We start from the raw sequence: 16,646 nt of genomic DNA on the forward strand, positions 1-16,646 counted from the left end.
GTTGATAGATCGCGTTGATAATCACGAGTGATCAGCTGTTCAAACAGCTTTAGTCGTAACTAGTATTTTTTTACATAACGTTTTTACCTTGTTCCTTATAACAGAATTTAATCTTTGGTGTGAAACTGTTTCACTGTTAGACTTCTCTACTTATACTATGTTCAGTTGATCGGCATTTAAAAACATGGAAGGCTGTTTTAAGGTTCTATTGAGGCCTTCTGAAATAAAAGCGAAAACATCGAACTTCGTCGATAAGCATCAATTTAAATTTTTGTCAGATATAAAAGCAACTGACCATGAATTGTTCGAAAAAAAAATACGTTCTTAGCACTGAAGGAAGGACCATGCCAGTATTTGTAAGTGTTTTCCTGAGTTTGTGTAAATCTGCACATCATAACCTAGGTTTTTTCCTTTACTTCGATGCCCCGAACTGAAATTTGAATTGCAGATTTTATCACATATAAATCAAATTTGTGGCAAGGAAAAAAAAAAAACAGTTTCCATAACTCGCGATCTTTGTTTTGGTACTCTGCAGTTTTAGAAAACGCGCTGGCTGGGGCTTTGTGCGTAAAATAACGCCATCAGGTGTCAAAAATGTGACAAAGCAAAACCCAGATTAGATTTGTTTGCTTTCTTGTTTTTCTCACCTTGAAATTCAAGAACCCGGGTAATAGGTCTTCTTCCATCGTAGCCCAATATAAAGCTGCGCATGTGAATGATACTTGCAAAGATCATGGTTGCAAATGGCTTTGATACATCAGACATTTTATCCGGCTAACAACTGTATTTTCTTTATGGCATATGCTGTTGTACGACTGTGGAAATCACTCAGTAATATATACTTAGAAAGAGTTACCCATATGTTCGACTCTCGGGAGATATAAATCAAGCGTCTGTGAAATATCCTTTCCCCGAGTACGCCAAAAGTAAAATTAATAGCGGAGAAGCGAAGTCGAGGGCTAAAACGATTAAAAGTCAAGAATTCTTCCCATACTGAACTAAAGAACCCCCTTGGTCAGGACAAGAATTAACCTTATTTAAAGCTATATTTTCTATTTGTTATCGTTAACACAAACTTTTAATACTGAAAGCAAAGGGTGCAGGGAAGAAAATTTTTCCGCATTAAGCAATTGGGACTGAAAATGTAACTTGAGGAGTGGAGGTCAGGTATGCCGTGATTGTTGCTGATAAGCTGTAACTAGCAAAAGTTACGTAAGATCATGATAAGATGAAGTTGACTTAAATTAAAATCTTATATATTACATACATTACATATCAAAAGCCTGTCTTCGGTTTTAGTTAACGTAAAGCTGCACGTACAGCCTATTAGATTGAAAAGCACTTCATTAAAAGAAGATTTAAAAATTCTTACCTAACAGCGTATAAAGTTTAAGAACAGTGAGAACACAACTTGAAGTTCTCTTGCGTGTGGAATGATATAGGTTATTAACACCAAGTGAATTTACTCATAACTTGATGTTAGTTAAATAATCAAAAAGTTAATCAAAGCGATAGATGGAAGGCGCGTGGATAATCAGCTGTCCAAACAGTTCTAGAAGTTACTCTAAGGTCCCAGCCGACAGCGTCGTCCCCAGTCGTCCCCGGCGAATTTGGATGTGACGTCACCCGCGTCCTCCGCTCACTCGAATAACCCTTCCCCTAAATTACCCTGGCCGAGCTTACTTTTCGTTTATTTATTTTTTTTTTTAAAAAACCAACCGTTAACATGAGAATCTTAAACTCGTCTCGGGGGACTAGACAATTCGGTTGGCGAGTTTTCTTGCCTCGCCGGGCAGGTAGGGTAACCCTGTATAGCAGGAGAGACAACTTTTTCTGATATAAAGACTTTGACTCGCCAAGCCGGGACGACTCACGGCGTGCCGAATGTGACGTTTATATACCGAGACTTTAGGTTTCGCGCGTTATTTGTATTCCATGAAGCGGAATTGGATAATAATTAACAATTATTCACCGAAGTGGAGCTGAATCTGACTCGTCCCCAGTCGTCTTCATATAGCACGCGGCAAAGGGAGAAGCACGCGCGCGAGGTGGGGGAGCAGGGGATGATGGGAAGGAAGAAGGGGAGAAATTAAGACCAATTCCTCCTCTCCCTACCCATCTCCCCTTGCGCTCCCTTTCTCGGTACCCGTCTCTCCCTCCGCTGTATCTTTGCCGCGTCTGTATGAAGACGACTGGGGACGAGTCAGGAGCTGAATAGTACTTTGATAATCACCTCCGAGTTAACCAATCAGCGCGAGTGAAAAACACCGTTCACTTGTGTGGTATATACTAAAAGGTGTTATTGTATTAGAGATGATTTGTATTTCGATGGCATGAACAAATTGTTACGCTGGGATTACGCACATGTTGTAACTGTACGCGGTTTGCTAAAATCAGTTCTTTGCGCTATAATCTATTCCCTCCTTATCGCAAAAATTAGATCCCGTAAAACACAAATATCACCCATTTTCAAAATTTAACTTGTTATGTTATTGATTCGCACTCTCTTTGTTTTGTGTTTGATTGTTATAACTGACTCGCGCTGTTTGTTTTGTGTTTGCAGACAGCACTATACAATACATTTGTTTAGAAACCATTTTTTATTCATGACTTCGGTTACAACAAAATTGCTGTCGCACCGGTAACTACCTATAACACCCAACTAAGACAACATAGTGCCCGATTAACTCGTTAAGTTGGTTCTGTTGTGCTATGTGTTGCATAGTTAAAAATTGTGTATATATATGCTTGGCCGACTAAATGCACAAATGCTATATCATAGTAAATTTTGACAGTATGGTAGGACGAATAAACTCATTAGGTTCACTCACATCGCATACAATTGGGTATGCTAGGTCGACTAAAACAACTCAATGCAGGAGCCCATTACCTGCTCAGTGCTATATTCCTTGTGAAAAACAATACAATTCTTTGTTGTGGGCCTTTCATTAGTAGCAGCAACCCACCAAAAACAAATCTACTTTACTAAGAAACTAGTTCTACTGTAAATAACTTGTTATGGCATTATGCGCCGTTGAACACTGTGACACACCAAGATTCAAGATTCTGAGCTCTCGTCAGCTGAGGCAGAATCTTTATTATTCTGCGGAAAAAATGTAACAAAGTATAAGTTTTGTTTGCATTTGGACAAGAACAAACTCTTTTTATGAACATAGCCAGCCTTAGATTCAGTTAAGAACGGCTTTATTTCGATTGGAACAGAGCAACAACAACAACAACAACATCCTCTTTATTTCCTTATCATTAAATTAAATTACAGATTATTATAAATATTTTGATAAAGATAAGGAGTTCTGACAACCCGAAATAACCACTAGGTTAAAAATGCCGGGTTGTCAGTTTACAAATCGAGTAGACAAATTTTGGCCGGACACACACACGTACACACATACAAAATATAATATAGAAAATAATATATACCAGAAAGTAAAGAAGAAAAGAAGCGGAAATTACACGCGTAATCTATTACCTTAAATAAAAAATATAAATGAACTGAATAATGAAGAATATCAGGAACATAATGGTAAGGCGTTGCAAAAACAGTGTTATTATCTTAAGAGCACAATATCTTTGAAAGGTTTGCTGGTGAAGTCCGCATTAGTTACTTAACATATTAAGAACGTTGTCAAGCTAAAATCGCCTGAAAAAGTTTTAAACTACTTTCAGTCCCTGTTCAGACTTAGCTAAACATTGGGCATTCTTATTAAAAAGCGTATATTTGAAAGGCCGTCGACAAGATTGCAGTTAACCAAGATTATTTGAAGCGACTCAGACGTTGGAAAAGCGACTGTAAGGATCTTGAACGGGATTACTTACTAGACAAATTACGTATGAGTGGTTGGTTTTGTTTTTATTCTTTGAATTGTTTTCTTACTGTTTAATGCGTTATGTGATGGTTTCTTGCTTTTTCTTCCGTCCTGAGTTGATCGGCTTAGACAAAACTCGTTTAAAATCTCAGTATTTCGATAACCGGAGAAATCGTAGAAAATATGAAAACTCGATGTTTTATAACTTACCCCACATTACAGCAATTTTATTCCTAACGATTTATATTTAGTGCCATTTTTCTTACCTGGGACCCAGACGTACACTGGGTAGGCCAGGTCGTTCGTGTTAGTGTAGGGTGTTATCTTTGACGTATCTGTGCACTGGAAGCATGCGTCGTTGTACTTTTCCCAGTACTCAACAGCGTTGCATCCAGATCTTGCCTGACAGCGATTCTGACATTCAATGCGGCTCACATGGTAGCTGATGAGAGATCTTCCAGAGACCGTGCACCAGCTGGTAGCTGAGGAGTATTTTATCCAGTCTAAAAAGGCAAATTATGTGGTGAGTGTAGCCTCATATCTGCACATGTGATCAGCACAGCTGATCTCTTGTAGACAAATGCATATATGTCCACAAGAGACCTGACCATTTTACTCTAATTTTTATTTTTTTATTACTCTAAAATAAAAACCTAATCAGCCCCCTAATAACAACTAAAATGTTTTATACAGGGTTGCCACGTCAAGTTACCATAGGCGTACGAGGCGGGGGGGGCGAGGGGGGCTGCAGCCCCCCCAGTGCCGAAATTTTTCGGGCAAAATGCTTAGAATTCGGGCAACAAACCTAGCAAAAAATAGAAAATAAGCCGACAAATCTCAAAATTACGTTCAAAACGAATTACATTAACAGGAAAAGCATTGGAAATATAACGAGCTTTGTGGTTCAAAAGTCCAAATTTCTCATTCATCTGCTTTTGTTTCCCCTCGCAAATTGCTATCATCATGTTCGATTTTCCTCGAAAATTCTGTGTGACCCCTCAGTTTGATTCAGTTGCAATCAGCTTTTCCATAGCTTGAGCGTTTGCGCGCGGTGGACCCAAAAAAACAAAGCTGTTGCAATTGTGATGAAGCTGCAGATCATGGCAGATGCTTTTCTCAAATGTTAAGTTCTTAGGAAGAGCTCAAAATTTTCGATCCATTCATCCCTGAAAATGTTTCGCACGCTTTTGTGTAACTTTCAAGGTGGGGGAATACAATGTAAATTGGCTCCCCCAAAATACTTTAATTTTTATAAATAATTTTTTTCCCTGAATTAGAGTGAATAAATAAATATTTCCGAAGAAAAAGGATTCAGTGCATTGACACCTCCAGGCAATGCCACGAAATTTATTAAAGTACTATCGTTTCCTTTTAGCAAACGGGCAAGCTTTTTTCAAAACTATTTCAATGCACGTTTTGTTTTGCATATTATATATGCCTCTTTATTTGGCTTTCAACCCATGCCAATTTTTTTTTCGGGCAACAAGGTCTCCGCCCCCCCAGGTCCGAAGGTGCCCGTACGCCTATGCAAGTTACACAACTGCTATCAATGTGGGACCTGTAAAAACAATAAATGAAATTATTAAGAACATAATGAAGCTAAAAAAAACATATAAAAATAGAGAAACTGACACCGATGGTAAGTCAAAAATTCTAAAACAATAAACTGTTAAAAATGCTACAGACTATGAAATATAAACCAAAATAAAATCTTTTTTTAACAACTGCTCTAAATTGGTCTTAATTTCTACATTTCTTACCTCGAACCCAGACATATACTGGGTAGGCCAGGTCGTAAGTGTAAGTGTAGGGTCGTATCTTTGACGTATCTGTGCACTGGAAGCATGCGAAGTTGTATTTTTCCCAGTACTCAACAGCGTTGCATCCTGACCTTTCCTGACAGCGATTCTGGCATTCAATGCGGCTTACATGATAGCTGATGAGAGATCTTCCAGAGACCGTGCACCAGCTGGTAGCTGAGGAGTATTTCCTATACACTGAAAGTAGCAGAAAATAGGACATGTGATGAGCAATATTCGAATTTCCCCAGTTATTTTAAATAAATTCCCGTGGTTTAATCACATTATATGCCTGCGGTTTTGGGTAGTACTCATAACCGAGGGCACAATTTTCCCTTTAAGGACCGACCTAGGTCGACAAAAAACATTTAAGCGGAGTTCCTGCATAGGTGCACGCAAATGAGACCCCATACTAAAGAAACTTTGATAAACTACTTCAACTTCGATTGACTAGATTGATGGAAAAGAGTACTCGCCTATTGAAATATAGCGAGGCCTTTAATTCCAGTGCTGACTATTTATCTTTTACATTTACAATGGTTGGTAAGCAACAATTTTTCTATTTTTGAAGGCGAATATTTCGTTCAGTTCTAGCAGCAAAATAGAATTCGCACGAATATGGGAATGGAGACTTTGGGATGAGTCCGGTTCAGAGTGCGCGTCAACAGCCAATTGAATTTAAGAATATAGTATGCTGGAACACTAAGATCTTAAGGAAAAATCTTTTTTCATTGTAATCTGTTCTGCGAAATTTAAAACACATGCGGTAATTCTAAATAACAAGCTATTTCGAAGCTTGTCTTAAGCTTCGTTATGTAATCTGTTGTATAAATATAAATCTTTATCTAGACAGAGAACACCCTGAGAAAATGATTGATTGGCATATCCATGTAATTCTGTAACAACCTTAAGTCTGCTAAAAAGAAATTAATTAATACAATAGCTTATCTGAGGGCTGCTGCCGGTTGCTGACAATTTTAAAAGCCAAAGATTTATTTACCTAGTCCTGAAAGATAAAAAAGAAAACAAAACTACCTTAGCAAATAACCCTAGTTCTATGAATTACACTAATTAAGCTACATGTAATTATCATGTGTGATAAAGTTTCTAACGAGTTGCAATGTTTGCAGCTAGGGAGGAGATCTGGGGAGAGTCCGCAATCTTGTTACTTTTATTGATTAGTTTAAACAGAAGCATGGAGATTGTATTAAGCTGAGTAACATCTACTCCTTGAATAAACATTTTGCGCGAGCACCCTTAAATTTTCCTGTTCACATCATTTGAATTGTATGAAAATGATATTAAAAAAAGATATTTAATAGAATAGTTATCGTGCCCTCCACTTAGCTAAAAGCTACTTTTCAAAGTAAGAAAAAATAAACAAAATAACAACAGGAAAATAAAACTTTGTTATATATCCCAAAGCAAAGATGGGCCGTTGTGGTCACTGAACTTATAATGGTGTATCAGCCTTATTTTGCGCTTTTTTGTGAGCCACTGTTTCAGAGTTGGATTGCTCAAGTTTTAGCCAAGTTCTGTCAGGTAGCTCTGGCAGATTTCCGGCAGCGAATTTTCATCCAGTTGAAAAAGGAAGTAGTAATGCTAACGCACTAACTTACTTTCTGTCTTATTAGGAACCTGGATTCAATTTATGTCAGTTTTAGCTCTTGTTATTGAACACGTTTTACAATTCTCTAATTCAAATGAATAGTAAGCTTGATAGGGAAGCAAGTCAAAAAATAATAACAAAAGTCCATCTGATACGTTTATACTTCGGAGCAGTTTCGGATTCAATGTCATTTTTTAAACGCTGAGAAAATTAAAGTTAAAACCTGTACAACCTGTAGAATCAGATTATACAATTCTAAGGAATACGAAATCTCAGCCATTTTCTGTTTTAATTATACTTACCTGGGACCCAGACATGTACTGGGTAGGCCAGGTCGTTCGTGTTAGTGTAGGGTGTTATCTTTGACATATCCGTGCACTGGAAGCATGCAAAGTTGAACTTTTCCCAGTACTCGACAGCGTTGCATCCTGATCTGGCCTGGCAGCGCTTCTGGCATTCAAAGCGACTCACATGATAGCTAATGAGAGATCTTCCAGAGACCGTGCACCAACTGGTAGATGCCGCATATTTCTTCCACACTGAAAAAGAAAACAAACCATGTGTTCAACAAAAAACATAGTTCCTCGTTACCTTATTATAGAAAATTAACGCGTCATGAAAAAACATTCGCGTTAATTTAAGTCGCGTTAATTTTTGTTAACGTTAATTTCCACACCGTTAATTTAGTGGAGCGTTAATTTCCATGACCTAATTATAAATTTCAATTATTTTGGCCTCAATTTCTCGTTACAGTCCAGACGTTCTCAACTCCAAGGAAAAAGCATTATTTTATCAGGGTGGAAATCTGCCGCTATCCCTGATACTGCAGAGAACTCTCGAAGTGGGAAAAGTATACCACGAACACGTACATTGTACGCCTACAAGGGTTCAAATAAACTTGTTCCTGTTGTTAACGGCGCGTTAATTTCCTTCATTTTGCAATGTTACCCCCTCTTTCCGTTAATTTTCTTTATTGGGAAGTAACTGAATTTCCTATAATAAGGTAAATAGATACATGTGTTGAATTAAGACAATTTTTTACAATAACTGAGCGAATTCTCGGGCGCTGATTGGCTAATTTTCATTGTCAATAAGAGGACAGAAGCATAAAACTCGTCGCTGACGCAATCAGTGAAGGTTTTGTCAAACTTTTCAGCACTGATTTAGCGCTGCATTCTTGATGAGGCGAGAATTATTCCACAAAACAAGTAGTCTTCAATGAGGAAACAATCTAGAATTTATCGGTTAAAGCTTAAGAAACCACTGCTAGCTGAGAGCGAAAAGAAGAGGATGTTTATCGAGGATTCAGACCTGAAAATCGGCGGTGAGCGGGAATCTGTGCTGTCAGTTAAGAAGCTGAACCGCGTTTTAGCGAATAATTTTGTGAACAATTTTCACTGGATTAAAGGCTAGTTGAAAAATTTGAATTTTCTCTTGTATTTCTGGCCGTATTCTAAACAAGCATTTACGAGCCTATGATTCTCCGAATTACAGCGACGAAATTCAGTTAGATTCTGCGGCCGTACGGCAATCGCATCTTCCTCGTGCATTTCTTTCCTTCGTTTTAAAATCAGTTTTGGCTTTTTGTTATTGTAAAAAAAACAAATTGACATCAGTTTTTTATGCATCTGTCCTGTTATTGATGATCAATTTCGTCATAACATTGTCAAAGTAGCGTATCGATTATGTAATGTCTTGTTTTATGTAAATGCATTAATAAAAAATAAAAAAAATAAAATAAAAAAATAACATTGTCAAAGTTTGTCGTAGATCCACTCGCCTAGCGCGCGGAACATCAGCTGATACCAAGAGAATAAAAGAGAAAACATTTTATACTTTCTGATAACGAGGCTGTATGTCAAGTTGGCTAGAATCGGACGATAATCCGCAAGATTAAGCAGGATAGTTGTTTAATTATTTATAAAAATTGTATGATTAAAAATGGAAGAGTAACCAGGATTCATAATCAAGTAAAATGTTTTTGAAGCGTTCTCTAGTTAAAAATTTGTTAAAAGATAAGCTTTCGGCTGCCAAACTACAGCCTTTAACGAATGATAAAAATGGCGCGAATGAATAAATATATAGGGTAAAAATGTGTGAAAAAATTACAGAATAAAAATGCGTGAAAGGGTGACAAGAAAAATAGTGAGAATTTGATAATAAAAGAGAACTATTTTAAAAGAATAGAATATTGTGGGGGTAATGACCAAGCATTGTTGTCTGCTTCAGTTGTCATGGCAGTGTGCCATGACTCAAGAGTTTTTCGCACGCGATAGTCTCCTTTGTCGATGACTCTTGCATTTTTGAAATCTATTTTACTAATCAGAACATTGCAAGCCAGGTACAACTTAACCAGACACTATAGATGTCTCATTATCAAAGGATAAATGCACACGGTCGAATATTTATGGCCCGCATTCTAGGCATGAATATATTGTGCTAGTAAATTCAGGAAAAGTTGCTTCACAATATACCCAAAAGTTGCTCTAAAGTTGCTCAAATATCGAAAAGTTGCCACCAAAATTTAGAAAAGTTGCTCGCTCTAGAGTCGTTTTGTTTTAGATAAATACTCACAACGTGTTTGTTTGTTTGTTGTCATTTAAAGAGTTTCATTAAATATTCTTACAATCATTTAGAGAGGCCAAAAAGCCATTGCTACATGAGAAATATAAATACTTCGTTGTAATCAATATACGCTCTAAACTCAACTTAACTTCAATGATAGATAAAAACAAAAAAATAATAAAAAATAAAAATAAAAAATAGATAAAAAAGATAAAAATCCTTCAAAATGAAACGGTCTTTTATGGTTTGGATCGGTTTTATATCAATTTGTTGCTCAAAAGTTGCCAACTGGAAGGCAAAAGTGGCCCTAAGTTGCTGGCACTACAAAAAGTTGCTCAAAACGCTAAAAGTTGCTCAAAAGTTGCCTAGCACAATCTATTTATGCCTACCGCATTCACCCTAGATGCATTGCGCGCCAAGGAACAATTTTCATATATGAATCGATATTAAAATTGTACACGCCATTTTATGTAAGAGTGAGTTGAATTGTTTCAATCTTTTTCCATCCTGTTTTTTTTAGCTAAGTAATTAACACGCTTTTTCTGTTAAAGTAATTTGACTGTTTTACCGTCGATATTTATGAGTAGTTTTCCAGTTTGGTTCAAAACAACAACAACAACAACAAAAAAAACGGTCGCAAAGCATATCTTTTGAAGGTGGGCTTTAATGGATTAATATCGCGTAACAGAGAAGACCAATCCTTTTTTAACGTTCTAAAGTGATGTTTGCGGCATGAATAAACGTGCTTAACTCATTCGCTGTTTTCTGTAGCCGCGCCCAAGCATTTTTTGCCTTTTTTGCGCTCCTCATATCAAGGACATTTAATCGTTATTTAGCCATATAGATAGTTTGTCTCGTACCCTGCCCATTGGTCCAATAATTTTCTCGGCCCCAATTGGAAGGGTGGCAGCACTGATTTCACGTCATATCATTAAAAGTAAGATTCTTTAATTAAAATAAGAAGTGATCCTCGTATTAAAGGAATTAAAATTGGTAATATAGAGGTAAAACTTGCAGCCTTTGCTGATGACTTGACAACATTTGTACACAACAAAGCCTCCATAGAACATTTGTTCAGTACACTGGGACTATTCGAAAAATGTTCAGGCTTGAAATTAAACAAAGACAAAACGGAGGCCTACTGGCTCGGGAGTAGCCATAATTGTAAACAAAACTTGGGTATAGAAACTGTTAATGAACCAATGAAGATTCTGGGAATTTATTTTACGTATAATTCTCGCCTAAAACATGAACTTAATTTTGAAGCAATACTTAAATCTTTGAAGAAAACCTTGAATGGTTGGCAATGGCGAAATCTAACTGTGTTCGGCAAGATTCAAATCATTAAAACATTCGCAATGCCAAAACTCATGTACCGTGTTTCCGTATTAAATCTAGACAAAGATTTTTTGAAAAAGGTTAATTCTGTGATGTTTAATTTTTTATGGAACGGAAAAGATAAAATCAAACGCTTAGCTCTGATCAGCGATTATAAAGATGGCGGTCTGAAAATGCCTCACGTGGAGTCTGCAATCAAAACTCAGAGAATCATTTGCCTAAAGAAGTATACTGAGAACTATCATAGCCCTTGGAAACTTATTCTATCAAGGATTCTCAAAGATCACGGCGAGAAATTCCTTCTTCATTGTAATTATAATGGTGCTGATCTACCTAAACACCTTCCTAAATTTTATCGCGAGTGTTTTGAGACCTGGGCGACAGTCAATACTAAAGAAATGTCCTCCCGAGACGTCATCATGGATCAAATACTATGGAACAATCAATTTCTGCGTATTGGGGGCAAACCTCAATTTTGCAAAAAATCATATATGGCTGGAATTGTAAAGATAAAAGATATCCTTCTCCCGAACGGCAAATTAAAAACTTGGAATTTCTTTAGAGGAAAAGGGCTGAATTTTAACAATTATTTCTTAATCCTTGGTCTGTCAAAAGCACTTCCAGACGCATGGAGAGTCTTGATAAACTTGAAAAATCCACAACCCCCTGATGCGCAAGAGCAGAGCACCACCACAATTTTGGATTTAACTCAGTTTGTGCTCAGTTGTAATAATGAAGAAATTAAGCTCAGTGAACTCACGAGCAAAAGACTGTACTGGATTCTGATAGGGAACATACACGTCCATCCTACTGCAAGATTAAAATACAACTCTTTATTTGATGATCAAAATCTTGACTGGAATCAAATTTATTTAACGCCACAAAAAGTGACTTTAGACATTAAAACAAGAATGTTTCAATTTAAAATTCTTAATCGTATAATATATACTAACAAATTGTTGAATAAAATGAGGCTAATAGATACCTCGTTATGTACGTTTTGTGGAGAGTACGAAGAATCTCTCGAGCATTTGTTTTTACACTGCAAATTTACCATAGATTTCTGGACGCATACTACTAACTGGTTAAATAAATTAAATATTACCATTTCTAGGCTAAATGACAGCGAAATTCTGCTAGGTATTACAAAAGAAAGTCCTCATTGGACTCTTCTCAATCATATTCTCATTGCTGGTAAGCAAGTAATCCACGCTAATCGGCTCAGGAAAACAAAACCACTCTTACCTCAGTTAATAGCTAAACTTAAATACATTGAACACATTGAATATTGTATCGCTAAGAAAAGGGACAGGCTTAAATTTCACCTACAGAAATGGGAAATACTTAAGTTTTCTTGAGAAATTATTGTATCTTTAAATAAGTCCTTTTACTTAATCTTCATTGTTGTAAATAGGGCATAATTAGTGTCAAATAGAAGTAGCTTAGCAATCAATCAAAACTTTTGTTAAATAGGAGTAGCGCTTTACGGTAGCGACAATAGTATTGTTTTTTTTTTCGTGTTTGTAGTGTATGCAATGTTAGAATCGTCTTTGTAAGTAATTGTCAGTAATTGTATTGTAATGTAGTGTGCATGAATCAGTAAGAGCAATAAAAAAAAAAAAAAAAAAAAAAAAAAAGATTCTTTATGCCATCTTTGAGATAACCTCACAAAATTCTACCTTAGTACGAAAGTACTCTAAATTTGTGAAGGGTGGCAGCATCTTTATTATTTAATACTCTAAATTTATTTATTTCTTACCTCGAACCCAGACATATACTGGGTAGGCCAGATCGTAAGTGTAAGTGTAGGGTCTTATCTTTGTCGTATCTGTGCACTGGAAGCATGCGTCGTTGTACTTTTCCCAGTACTCAATAGCGTTGCATCCTGGCCTGTCGTCACAGCGGGCCTGACATTCAGCAGCGGTTTTTACATGATAAGCTATGAGAGATCTTCCAGATACAGTGCACCAACTAGTAGCTGACGAGTATTTCTCCCACACTAAAAAGCGAAAGAACATATGAGTCTTAAATCTTCCCAATGAATTGGCTCTATACCAATTTATGGGTATAAAGCTAACTTATATTTATTTGTAATCTGGCAATATGCTTCATCTCTATAAATCATGCACGAACAGTTATTAACAATTTCATAGGACCTCAACTACAAATATAATGATGGCATTTTCAGAATACATTAAATCCGAAGGAGATCAGGTTACACTAGCCTGTGTACAGCCGTCCCGCTCCCCTAAAAAAAAAATCCGGTAGCGGGACGGGTGTACACAGGCCAAGGTTACACCGGTATACCGCATACCCCTTACTGCACGCAGTCGCAGTGGGATTCAGTGTTAACAATATCAGAATGCTATCTTACCGTCTTTGTTACCACCTGCATCACGTACACTTTTTAATATTTCAATTTCGGAGGAATGATACTCCTGTCCTGGTTCAGAGTTTTGGCCGTTAACCATAAACTTCCCCTCATCTTCAAGGATGATGTCTTCGTATGTGTCTTCGTCTTCTTTAGGGCTTTCCTCATCACCAACTCCATCGACGGGCGCGGGGGGATCTTGATATTCCTGTCCTGGTTCCGAGCTTTGGCCGTTCACCATATACAGCCCCTCATCTTGAAGGATGCTGTCTTCATATGTGTCTTCATCTTCTTTAGGGCTTTCCTCATCACCAACTCCATCGACAGGCGCGGGGGGATCTTGATATTCCTGTCCTGGTTCAGAGCTTTGGCCGGTCACCATAGACAACCCCTCATCTTGAAGGATGCTGTCTTCGTATGAGTCTTGGGTGTCTTCCTTAGCGCTTTTATCATCACCAACTCCATCGACGGGCGCGGGGGGATCTTGATACTCCTGTCCTGGTTCAGAGTTTTGTCCGTTAACGATCAACTTTTCCTCGTCTTCAAGGATGATGTCTTCGTATGTGTCTTCATCTTCTTTAGGGCTTTCCTCATCACCAACTCCATCGACAGGCGCGGGGGGATCTTGATACTCCTGTCCTGGTTCAGAGTTTTGTCCGTTCACCATAGACAACCCCTCATCTTGAAGGATGCTGTCTTCGTATGAGTCTTGGGTGTCTTCCTTAGCGCTTTTATCATCACCAACTCCATCGACGGGCGCGGGGGGATCTTGATATTCTTGCCCTGGTTCAGAGTTTTGTCCGTTAACCATCAACTTCTCCTCGTCTTCAAGGGTAAAGTAAAGTAAAGTAAAGTAAAGTAAAGTAAAGTAAAGTAAAGTAAAGTAAAGTAAAGTAAAGTAAAGTAAAGTAAAGTAAAGTAAAGTAAAGTAAAGTAAAGTAAAGTAAAGTAAAGTAAAGTAAAGTAAAGTAAAGTAAAGTAAAGTAAAGTAAAGTAAAGTAAAGTAAAGTAAAGTAAAGTAAAGTAAAGTAAAGTAAAGTAAAAGTAAAGTAAAGTAAAGTAAAGTAAAGTAAAGTAAAGTAAAGTAAAAGTAAAGTAAAGTAAAGTAAAGTAAAGTAAAGTAAAGTAAAGTAAAGTAAAGTAAAGTAAAGTAAAGTAAAGTAAAGTAAAGTAAAGTAAAGTAAAGTAAAGTAAAGTAAAGTAAAGTAAAGTAAAGTAAAGTAAAGTAAAGTAAAGTAAAGTAAAGTAAAGTAAAGTAAAGTAAAGTAAAGTAAAGTAAAGTAAAGTAAAGTAAAGTAAAGTAAAGTAAAGTAAAGTAAAGTAAAGTAAAGTAAAGTAAAGTAAAGTAAAGTAAAGTAAAGTAAAGTAAAGTAAAGTAAAGTAAAGTAAAGTAAAGTAAAGTAAAGTAAAAGTAAAGTAAAGTAAAGTAAAGTAAAGTAAAGTAAAGTAAAGTAAAGTAAAGTAAAGTAAAGTAAAGTAAAGTAAAGTAAAGTAAAGTAAAGTAAAGTAAAGTAAAGCGAAGTGAAGTGAAGTTAAGTTATGTTAAGTGGACCTTCCGAGTAACATTAAGTAAAGTAAAGTGAAGTGATGTGAAGTAAAGTAAAATGAAGAGTAAATGACCCATTAAGCATAGCATATAGTAAAACAAAGCATAGTCTCTTGGGCGTTCAAGACCGCGCGAACGTGTTTATCTGTGACGTCAACAGGCAGGAAAATTGTGGCAACACGTTTAACAGCAATTAGCGGGAAGAGGACACCTGGGCACTAGCCAAATGGTCGCCAAATGCTGATTCGATAAAAGTACGTAATTCAATTGACTCATGAATAAATCATTGCTTATTTTTTCCTGTTTCGAGATCCATTGCAAAAATCTGAAAGCTTTATTTGAAAAGCAGGCTAAAATTAATTATTTGATGGAAACTAACTGTTATTTAGAGGTATACGCTGTATGTTTTAGTTATTCGCCCACAACAGCCGAGTTAACTTTTATTGTGACTTTTGTGGAGATGTGTTTTTGGTCTTCTTTGGTCTTACAGAAATAATTTCATTAAAAAGTTTGCTACATCTTTTTCACAACTGTCTCATGGCGCTCTATTTATGTCATTTATGAGAGTGTAATGGATGCAAGCTTGTAAAGGTGCTTCTGATTGCCGCTATATCGGTTCATTTAGATCTCACCGCGCCCATACAACCCGTGGCGAACACTTTTCACAGAAAACGAAAAATCGCGACTCGGAAACGTCCCTCGGAATTGATATGTGCAGATGATTTAAACGAATCCAGCATCCTAACGTCCCTTTACGCGATACTAAAATGTTTCTACGCTGTATGTTTAGTCCTAATTACTCAGTGAACTCTTTTGAACACTCTACCAACTTAAAAGGAAGCATTTTTGTCTAGATCTGTTGGATGTACTAGTTAATAGTTTTTGTTTCAGTTAACTGGTTTTTCTGTTCGAAGTTTCAAATAAAACTGCCAAGGCTCAGATTAAATCAGACGAAATCGAGACGAGAACTGGTACGGACGGTCAGCTTACAAACGGGTTCTTGCGCACTGTATGCGTTTGACGACTCACGCTACTAGTATTTTGTTTTGATCGGAAACAGCCATCTTTTTACGGTCTAAATTTAACAGGATAGTCTAGCCGGTAGAGGAATAAAAATTAAATTTTGCTTACCATTTAACGCTCGTGAGATGCAGCAGGGAATGAAAGCTAGCACGAGTAAGCTCACAAGATGCATCTTGACTTCACTGCACGGCAAACAGGAAAAAAATGACTCCTGATTTTATAATCACTGGTCTTTAATCTAGATGTCGCTAAGTAATTTAGAATAGCTCCTTGGTGACAACAAGTGGTAATTGAAATTATTGAAAGCTTTATTTTCTCTTTGTTATCGAGAAACCACAGACTCAATACTGAAAGCTAAATGCCGTTAAGGAATTTTTTCCGGTTTCAACCGGGTCCCTGCTCAGTTTTTTGCACTGAATCTCTGAAAGGAGAGAAACTTAATGAAAAGTGAAGACCGATGTTTCCGAACTCATGACCGAAAATGAAAAATGATCTGTTATATGAAAGGGAAAAGTAAACGTGTAAGCTTTACCCTGTTTTTAGCCACCCTGCTCGTGGCCCCGGCTCG

The 16,646-nt window shown here is 36.9% G+C and overlaps 2 protein-coding genes across 6 annotated transcripts in view; both read right to left on the reverse strand.

Moving 5' to 3' along the window:
- The window catches only part of LOC144658548 (uncharacterized), a 34,451-nt gene extending 32,984 nt beyond the window's left edge, over positions 1 to 1,467 (reverse strand). For all 5 annotated transcript variants that reach the window (XM_078518981.1, XM_078518980.1, XM_078518978.1 and 2 more), the window contains exon 1: positions 1,373 to 1,467. The gene's annotated coding sequence lies outside the window, so the exon portion shown is untranslated. The remainder of the gene's footprint in view (positions 1 to 1,372) is intronic.
- Positions 1,468 to 2,612: 1,145 nt separating this feature from the next.
- Positions 2,613 to 16,289, reverse strand: LOC144658547 (uncharacterized). Its single transcript, XM_078518974.1, has 5 exons — positions 16,187 to 16,289; positions 13,513 to 14,334; positions 12,898 to 13,137; positions 7,538 to 7,774; positions 2,613 to 3,103 (listed from the first exon to the last, which is right to left on the reverse strand). Exons 1-5 carry the CDS (start codon positions 16,248 to 16,250, stop codon positions 3,099 to 3,101), a joined length of 1,368 nt encoding a protein of 455 aa, XP_078375100.1. The 5' UTR covers positions 16,251 to 16,289; the 3' UTR covers positions 2,613 to 3,098.
- Between the last annotated feature and the right edge of the window lie 357 nt (positions 16,290 to 16,646).

The sequence above is a fragment of the Oculina patagonica genome, chromosome 6, assembly GCF_052425735.1.
Source record: "Oculina patagonica isolate OP01 chromosome 6, crgOcupat, whole genome shotgun sequence".
Classification (NCBI taxonomy): Eukaryota; Metazoa; Cnidaria; class Anthozoa; order Scleractinia; family Oculinidae; genus Oculina; species Oculina patagonica.

Coding starts and splice junctions, on each gene's coding strand:
- LOC144658547 (XM_078518974.1), bottom strand. CDS start 16,250: ATGCATCTTGTGAGCTTACTCGTGCTAGCTTTCATTCCCTGCTGCATC. Junction 13,138..13,512: donor TGCAGGTGGTAACAAAGACG/GTAAGATAGCAT, acceptor TTCGCTTTTTAG/TGTGGGAGAAATACTCGTCA. Junction 7,775..12,897: donor AGTATATGTCTGGGTTCGAG/GTAAGAAATAAA, acceptor TTTCTTTTTCAG/TGTGGAAGAAATATGCGGCA.